We start from the raw sequence: 9,039 nt of genomic DNA, 5'->3' as shown, positions 1-9,039 counted from the left end.
CCCAAGGTCAGCAAAGAGAGCTGTACTCTTCGTGCTGGTTAGCAGAACAGCTTTTTAAAAAATCTCTTTTGGGAATTGTTGGGCAGTAGAGAGAGGCCAAGGGAACAGCACCCTCCTACTGTGCCCTTAACTGAAAGTTTATAATAAATGTGGTTGCTATGTTATAGACAAATATGTGTGCCACACAATTTGGCGGTGTGGTGCAAGAACATTTATTTAAGCTGGTGTGTGTGTGTGTGTGTGTGTGTGAGTGTGTGTGTGTGTGTGTGTGTGTGAGAGAGAGAGAGAGAGAGAGAGAGAGAGAGTCATAGAACAGAATCATAGAGTTGGAAAGGAGCATGAGGATCATCTAGTCCAACCCCCTATAGTGCAGGATTCTTCCACCCAATGTGAGGTTCGAACCCACAACCTTGAGATCAAGAGTTTCATGCTCTACTGATATGTACTAGATAATTATTATTTTTTAGTGGAACACTGCCTGCTTTACTTATTTATTTAGTAGAGCATTTATAAACAAACATATATGGCAGAGTGATGCGATATTGAGCAGAGTTTGCCCGGTAAGGCATTAACTGTCCTTCTCAAATGCACAATGGCTATTATCTTCCAGAGGGTGGTCACATTCAGATGGTGATTCAGTCTCCAGCAAGAGTTCAGGTTCAATGCAAGAGTCAAGTTAAAAATATACCTTCCCCCCAAAACCGGAAGTGTTTTTGCCTGGGTTGATGGGAGAAGAGATTACAAAAGCAGACCAAAGACTGTTTATGTATGCCACCACTGCAGCAAGAATTCTTTTTTTAATAATAATTTTTATTAATTTCAACATATTGATTATCAATCATACAATAGAACTTCACTTCTTATACAATCTTTTTGGACTTCCATCAGCACCTCTGATGATCCTCCATTCTTATCACTTCTTCTGCATTTCTTAAATTCATATTGCCTTTAATTATCTTAACTAACAATTCTCCTCATTACCTTTTTTGCAATATTTCAAATAGTTCATCTTACAAAACTTCTTGCAAACCTACTAGCATAATCTGATCATCACAGTTACTTTTCAAATAGTCCATAAATTTACACCAGTCTTCTGTGAATCTCTGGTCCCGCAGGTTTCAAATTCTTCCTGTTAATTTATCTAATTCTGCATAGTCCATCAGTTTCATCCTCCATTCTTCTTTTGTCGGTAACTGCGGCAAGAATTATTTTAGCCTAAAGGTGGAAATCACAAGAATTACCAATGATCGGGGAGTGGCAGATGAAGATGATGGACTATGCGGAGTTAGCCAAACTGACTGTGAGGATCTGTAACCCACCAAGTCGATCAGAAATTCTAGAGACTGTTTGGAGTAAATTTATTGAGTACCCAAGAGACTATTGCAAAAATGTGAAGACACTAGCAGGATTGATATGAATCTTGCCACATAATATAAAAATAGTATCTGACCATGGATAATAGAAGGACTTGAGATATATTGAAGGACAGAAACTGACAGCAGAAATGTGTATATAATTTATCAGGAAATTAGAAACCAGTTGAAGGGAGGGAGGGAAGTCATGAGCTCGGTGGAGCAAATGTTTTAGAAATGGCTATTATAATGTTGTTATATTTTATGTTTATATTTTATTAATGAAAATAATAAAAATTATATGAAAAAAAAGAGAGTCAAGGTTCCTGGCAGACCCAGGAAGTTCAGGATAGGGACTCATACACACAGTCAAGGTGTGCATAAAATATTCATCTGAAGCACATTCAAAGCACATTTCTTTGCTTAAACAATTCTGGGCACTGCAGTAAACCTCTCCCAGTGTTGCAATTCTAGGCTTGCCATACGTCAGGAAAATTCCTGACATGTCCTGGTTTTCGGGTTTAAAAATGGCATCAGATGGGCAAAGCAGTGGTAACAGCTCAAAAAGCTGTTAGGAACTCCCAGGTGTCATGAATTTTACTTTTTGAAGTTTGGCAACCCTAGCTGGAGCTCCCTCTTGCAATGCACCCCAGTTGCTATTGCAACATCTCTGCTGCCACCTGCTGGTTGGAGTTCCTTGCTAAACTGCTATCAAATTATGGATCTAGAAGGACCTTACTCATTGTTTGCATCACCAAACTGACTGTGAAAAAAGCCTGATGGGACAGGCTGCCATTGGCGCATCTGGACCTTTGGAGAAGCTGGAGCATTCTAGATTAGAATCTATTTGTGTATTAATCCCTATTTTCTTAATCTGTTGCTGATCCACTAGTTGTTAGTGGAATAAATCTCATTGCCTGCACATGCCTTAGGAATGGGTGTATATTCTTGGAAAGCTGCTTCTGAAAAATCCAGATTGTAGTTCCAGGTCGCTCTTTCCCTGTATTTGTGGACATTTGTATCACTCCATGGCCAAAGGACAGAAGGATTGAAATAACTTTGGGCTGAATCCTTTTAAGTTCTACTCAGAGTGGACACATGGAAATCAATGGTCCTATCATAGTCATGTCCTTTAATTGTAGTGGGTCTCCTCTGAGTATGACTTATTTTGGAGGCAGCCCTTTGTCTTTCCCCCTGACCTTCCCCCAATTTATGTAAAAGCAAAATCTCTCTGACCCCTGACATACATTCGGATCCTGCCAAGATGTAGCCTCCTCCCACTGGGTGAGCAAAGCCAGTTGGTCATTGACTTTTGCTTACGTACAGATGGGCAGATGCTCCCACGCCCAGGTGTTTTTCATAAGAGTCTCTGGATCCTCAGCAGTACCTAACTTTCCTCTTCAGAGTGAGTTGCAGGGGATACTGAGGAGCAGGAGAACCCCATCAGGGTGAGTCTGTAAGGAACAGAAATGCGATGTGAGCTGGCCATGGGGGTTAACTCAGAACATTACCAAAAACTGGAACCACAGCAACTCTAGATCACAAATCAGAGTGTCTCTTAAAACGGATGAGAATGGGGAAATGTTCTCTGTAGAACAGGTAGAAGACCTGCCATTGGAAAGGAAATCAGAAACTTGAGTTCTAGCGGTGTCAATGTTGTTGCTGTTTTTACCTTTTTCTGGGTTGGGTTTGTCTTTGGCAATTTCAGTGATAACCCCTTCTGTCAAACTGTACAACAATAGATCTGGAGAAACCTTATTTGTGGAATAGCTGAAGTACAGCTTGGAGATGCTTTGAGTATCCAGGTGTTGATTCCCCAGGAGATTTGAGCAAGGTGAAGATACTTCTCAGTGTCTCCATTTAAGGTGTACTGTAGCTACACCTTATCATGGACAGATGTGCACCTTAAAGAGTTTTTATTGTGTGTTTTATTGTGTTCTTTTGTAGGAAGGGACATACAAAAAGCAGATTTGTTTGATACTGAGCTTTCCATTTGGGTTTCTTCTTGTATTCAGGCTTGGTTGCATTATTCAAATGTCCCATATTCTATTGTTTCCCACCCCACCCTTATTTCTGATTCGTTCAGCTGCAGCCGCTATGCCTTGTTTCCGGGCTTCACCCTCCTCCTTGTGCCTCCTCCTCTTCCTCCTGGCTTCCAGCTCTGCCTCTGAAGATGATACTGTGGTGGTCACCAGCAGCGGTCCCATTAAAGGCAAAAGACTCCCAGCTGGCCCTGGCTCTGTGACCGCCTACCTGGGCATCCCCTATGCTGAGCCCCCCATAGGCAAACTGCGTTTCCAGAAGCCAGTTCCACATCAGCCGTGGAGCCAGGTCTTGGAGGCCACCAGCTTTGGCAATTCTTGCCTTCAGGTAAACATTGAAAAAATGCCATTTGCAGAGCTATTTGCTGCTAACACACCACTTTCAGAGGACTGCCTCTTCCTCAACATCTGGGTGCCCCATCCACGGCCAGCCACACCAGTGCCCATCCTCCTTTGGATCTACGGCGGGGGTTTCATCATTGGCACATCCTCTTTGGATATGTACAATGGGGCCTTGTTAGCAGCTACAGAGAATGTCATTGTGGCCTCCATGAATTACCGCGTGGGGACCCTGGGTTTCTTGTACATGCCGCCAGATGCCCCAGGAAATGTTGGCTTGTGGGACCAACATCTGGCTCTGAAGTGGGTGAGTGAGAACGCAGCTGTGTTTGGCGGTGATGCAGCTCGGATAACTCTCTTTGGCGAAAGTGCTGGAGGAGCCGCAGTTGGTTTCCACCTGCTTTCACCGGCAAGCCAACCCCTTTTTGCCCGTGCTGTGCTTCAGAGTGGAGTTCCCAATGCCCCCTGGGGTTGGAAGAATCCTGAAAATGCCCTAAGAGATTCAGCGATGGTGAGTGGCCTCGTGGGGTGCCCTAAAGCTAACCACAGTGCTATGGTAAGCTGCCTACAGGGGTTGGAAATGAACAGCAAAATGTTTGATGCCTTGCAAACTTTCTTCTCATTGACAACGGATGGGGAGTTCCTCCCAGATGATCCCCCAAAGCTGCTGGAGAGTGGCCTTGTTCATGGCAAACCCATTCTCACTGGCGTCACTGCTGATGAAGGGTCAACTATGGTATTTTTTATGTTTCCTAACATGACATTGAAGGATGCAATACTGACCCGGGAGCAGGCCCTTAAAGCAGTCAATGGAACTTTCAAAGGAGGAACCAAACAAAATGTTGACCAGGATGTGCTACAGAAGTACACTGAAGGTAGCCATGGGTCAGAACAATATCGTTTGGCCATGAGTCATTATATGGGAGATTACTTCTTTGTGTGCCCTCTGCTTGAGTTTGCTGAGAAGGTGGGGAAAGATAAGAACCAAGTTTATGTTTACTCCTTCGACCACCGCAATCCCGACTCTATTTGGCCTGAATGGGCGGGGACACCTCATGGAGCTGAGGTACCTTACTTGTTTGGAAGCGTGGAATTAGTGTTGCAAACAAACCGGTCGGAGGTGAAGGCCGCTGAAGCCGAATTGAGCCGCCAAGTGATGCGATACTGGGCAGAATTTGCCAGAAGCGGGTAAGGCATTAATCAAACACTTTCGGATCATCTGTGTCATTGATGGCACCTTTGCACAGGTTGTGAATGTGGTTCAGCTTGGATGTTGTGGGTTGTCCACCTCCCAGCATGTTTCCTTTGCTAAAAAGCTTCCATTTTGTGGAGGACGGGTGGGATTCTTTCTGTCCAGTCATTGGGTGTCTCCCTCCCCAGTGCACCCCTCTCACCTGCTGGGATCTGTGCCATCCCTGAGGGCTTTTCCCAGACTGGAATATGTCGTTAAAGTGAGGTAATATTTCTTGCATGCCTCGATGGAGAGATTGATGTTTTCATGGCAGGAATGTAGCCTATTGTACAAGGCAAGAGTCCCATCCATTGACCGGCCCACTTTTGGCTCCCTAAAGCTTATGTATGAGGTAATTTGGCCCCTGCTCTGAAAGGCGTACTCCACCTCTGCTATAGTTATCATGGACAATGCCTGACTGCACCTGTGAGTAAGCTTCTACCACAGCATGTGTGATCCTGGGTTGGAAGGCACCATTTTGAGAAACACAGTCATTTTTCCTAATGAGAATCTGTTGCCCATATACAGGATTGCTGTCAGCAACTGGAATCCTTGCACAGCTGCCCACTTCTGATGTTGGCTATGGGGCAACTTTTATTTGTGGCACAGCACTCCCGACAGCACTGGGAGCAGGGTTTAGACAGCATTTAAATTTTGATGTGGCTTATCTGTTTATTACATTACACAACACTGGAAGCTTCACCCTGCAAGCCAATGTGAGGCCGAGATATGGCTCTGATTTCTTTGTTTCCTCTACAGGAATCCCACTGGGTCCATGGGAGATGAGGCACAGTGGCCTGTCTACGATGCCGCAGAGCAGAAGTTCTTCCACATTGGCACAGATGTGGCAGCCCAGCTCAAACGGATGTCGCCTAGCCCACAATGCGATTTCCTGAGCTCCTTGCATTCTAAGGCCACACAAACAGGTGTGATCAGGGCCCTTTTTGGAAAGGAACCATATGCAGTTCCCGGCTCTGGATTAGAATCACAGAACAGAATCACAGAATCATAGAGCTGGAACAAACCCCAAGGATCATTTAGTGCAAGCCCCTGCAATAGAGGAATAGGCAGGTGGCTCGTGAGGGAATGAGACCCGTGGCCTTGGCGTGATCAGAACCATGCCCCCAGTGCAACCACTACGAGAAGGGATATCACTGAAAGTAGGCAATACTTCTGTGAGGGCTGCACAAAGAGGTGGCATTGTGGGGCATATGTTCTGGGCCCACACCCCAGGAGAGGGATCACGGACAGGATCCCTCCCCACCTGCTTCTCTTCTTCACCGTTGAAACCTGCTTGTACACCTGCCTGTCACCCTGGCTCAGACAATGGGTGGGTGGGTGAAAAAGCAAAGCAGTGGATGTCCCTGTCTGCTTGCCTCTCCATCTGGCAAACAAGCCGGTGGTAGCAACGAGGAGAAAGGTGAATAATACCAGCCGGTGAAAATGCCAGAGTGGCAGTTGACTTGGTAAGAGAATGGGCCTCATGACGTGTGCTTTGTTCAAGGGCCCTCCGAAACTTGGAACCACTGCTATCTTCTGTGAGCCCAGAATGTTCTAGAACAAGGCCCAAATATGTCCCTTTCTAAGAAAGAGTTGCCTCAGCATACCAGGCACCAATGCTGAAAGCGGATCATCATCTAGCTGTTCTTTCTCACATCACGGTCCTGTTCAGTTCTCTTCATGGCCACTTCAAGAAATTGAGGAAGGTTTTCTTTTATCAAAGGTTCTCCACAAACTCCCCACAACAGTATTATTCCCTCAGTACTCCAAGGTTCCTCTTCTCCTCTCCCCTCACTGGCTTAACCACCCTCCAAAGGTCATTCTCCCAACACCACAAATCCCTTAGCCCCAAACCCTCAGCCTTCACTTGCTTACAATTCAATTCTTTTCCTTGTTTTCCCAGGCAACTGGCCAATGAAACATATTAAAACAGCAAGAACATTAAACAACCTAACAAAATGACACGAATAGATAAATGATCTTCCACACATATTTTCATGAGTCCTTTTCCACCGGCAGCTGCAGGAATATGAGGAACTGAATTTAAGAATGAAGAAATGAGAAACTGGGAGAACCAAAATTGGCAGATTTGTCTATCTTTAGTGGCTACAGGTCAGGGATGATCACCACAGGCCAACAACATCTGGAGGGTCACAGGTTCCCCATCCTCTGCTTTTTAAAAAAGGCCTCATCAGTTTCCACAGCATTCTGGTACAGGAGACATGATGGCTGCATGCTGTGGAAAAGGAAACCTTGTTATTGTCATTGTAGGAGTAGCGGTAATGGTTTTTTTTAAAAAAATAAATAAATTGGTAAAGTGAGGGGGGCAAGGAACACCTGTTCCCCTCAGCCACCTCTGAGAGCTTTGCCCCCGAAGCAGCTTAAGACCCCATCTTCAGTGGGGCATGAAGGGTACCATAAAAATGTGGGGATTCTGCTTTTGCTTAAAAACAAAAGTCAGGAGACTGAGCAATCTTCTGCATGGATAGTTGTTTGACCTTCTGCTTATCCGTTCTTTCCCTCTGTCCCACCTTTGTCTTTCGCAGAAAAATCTCCAGAAGTTCCTGCTTCATCTATTTTGGAGAAAGATGTGAACAGTGCGACAGAAACTTAGAAAGGCAGAAAAGGAAATATCTTGCAGCAAGTGAAAAGGGAAGCTCTGAAATGGGGAAAATCATGCCTTAGAAACAGTTTCAGCTAGGCCTGCTCCTTAACACAACTATTCACAACGTAGCTGTTCATTGGGACAAAACTGACTGAAGAAAAAAATAAATGGTGTGATAGGCAGTTGATGAAAATGTAAATCCCACTCAGGCATTTGGTACTCTGGGCAACTGAGTGCATGAATGGGATCTGCAGAAGACATGGGCTCATTTAGGCTTTCCATCCCCAAGGAGGCAGCCACCTGCATAGAATAATAGAATCAGAGTTGGGAGGGGCCCAAGGGTCATCTAGTCCAACCCTCTGCAATGCAGGAGTCTCAGCTCAAGCATCCATGACAGATGGCCTATAGGACTCCTTTATGCTGATGTCAGTCATGCATCCCTAGGCAGCATGGCTTAGCCTGTGCATTCTGGAGAGGCTCTTCAAATGTTCAGTATTAACAGGTAGCGAGTGCTTAAGTGGGACTGAAACTGAAAGGAATGAAGTGAGTACAGCCTTGTTCTCTCAGAGGGCAGCCGGATTACCCCTTTGTCATTGCTCACATTCATAGGTTTTTCCAACCACCACAAGAAGATATCAAGATTAGGAATCCTTGAAGCTTTCGTTCTGTCTGAATTTTTCATTGAACCAACCTAAGTGTGTCTGTCCTGAAAAAAATTTGCAGATCAGAAGACAGGCAGACTTGGGTTTTCACAGTTCACTAAATATTGCATACTGGGTTTCAGCTCAGATACATACCAAAATGCATATTAAAAAGGGATGTGCTTAGTTGAAATGTGTAGATAAAGGCAGAGTTTGTGAGGAAATATATACGTTCAAAAATAATGCAAGTGTTTGGTGTTTTGTTGTTGTTAATGTTGTTAAAAGGAATGACAGGAATCTATGCAGGTCTTTCCAAGAAGCGAGGTTCCCAGATGTGCTGGGAGTGTAAAATATTTGGCAGCTGAGCCAAATGCTATTGTGTGACACACTCACTTTGCCATTACTGTTCCTTTGGCCTCTAATAAACCACCCCATTTAATAATAATAATAATAATAATAATAATAATAATAATAATAATAATAATTTATTTATACCCCACCCATCTGGCTGGGCTTCCCCAGCCACTCTGGGCGGCTTCCAACAAAATATTAAAATACAGTAATGCATCAAACATTAAAAGCTTCCCTAAGCAGGGCTGCCTTCAGTTGTCTTCTAAAAGTCTGGTAGTTCTTGTTCCCTTTGACATCTGGTGGGAGGGTGTTCCACAAGGCGGGTGCCACTACCGAGAAGGCCCTCTGCCTGGTTCCCTGCAACTTGGCTTCTTGCAGTGAAGGAACTGCTAGAAGGCCCTTGGCGCTGGACCTCAGTGTCTGGGCAGAATGATGGGGGTGGAGATGCTCCTTCAGGTATACTGGACCGAGGCCGTTT

The 9,039-nt window shown here is 44.9% G+C and overlaps 1 protein-coding gene across 1 annotated transcript; it reads left to right on the top strand.

Moving 5' to 3' along the window:
* The first annotated feature begins 2,703 nt into the window (after nt 1-2,703).
* Nucleotides 2,704-8,453, top strand: LOC128408608 (cholinesterase-like). The gene is made up of 4 exons (XM_053378553.1): nt 2,704-2,800; nt 3,439-4,921; nt 5,724-5,890; nt 7,511-8,453. The coding sequence occupies exons 2-4, from the start codon at nt 3,450-3,452 to the stop codon at nt 7,576-7,578; spliced, it is 1,707 nt and encodes a 568-aa protein (XP_053234528.1). The 5' UTR covers nt 2,704-2,800; nt 3,439-3,449; the 3' UTR covers nt 7,579-8,453.
* Nucleotides 8,454-9,039: the final 586 nt, after the last annotated feature.

Source organism: Podarcis raffonei, chromosome 2 (genome assembly GCF_027172205.1).
Source record: "Podarcis raffonei isolate rPodRaf1 chromosome 2, rPodRaf1.pri, whole genome shotgun sequence".
In the NCBI taxonomy this organism is placed as follows: domain Eukaryota; kingdom Metazoa; phylum Chordata; class Lepidosauria; order Squamata; family Lacertidae; genus Podarcis; species Podarcis raffonei.
The sequence above is the reverse complement of the archived record's forward strand: the minus strand, read 5'-3'. Positions and strand labels throughout refer to the sequence as shown.

Bases quoted from the DNA above. Each gene is read 5' to 3' on its own strand.
- LOC128408608 (XM_053378553.1), top strand. From the start codon at position 3,450: ATGCCTTGTTTCCGGGCTTCACCCTCCTCCTTGTGCCTCCTCCTCTTC. The intron at 4,922-5,723 runs GTAAGGCATTAA...TTTCCTCTACAG, and splicing joins GCAGAATTTGCCAGAAGCGG to GAATCCCACTGGGTCCATGG. The intron at 5,891-7,510 runs GTGTGATCAGGG...TGTCTTTCGCAG, and splicing joins TTCTAAGGCCACACAAACAG to AAAAATCTCCAGAAGTTCCT.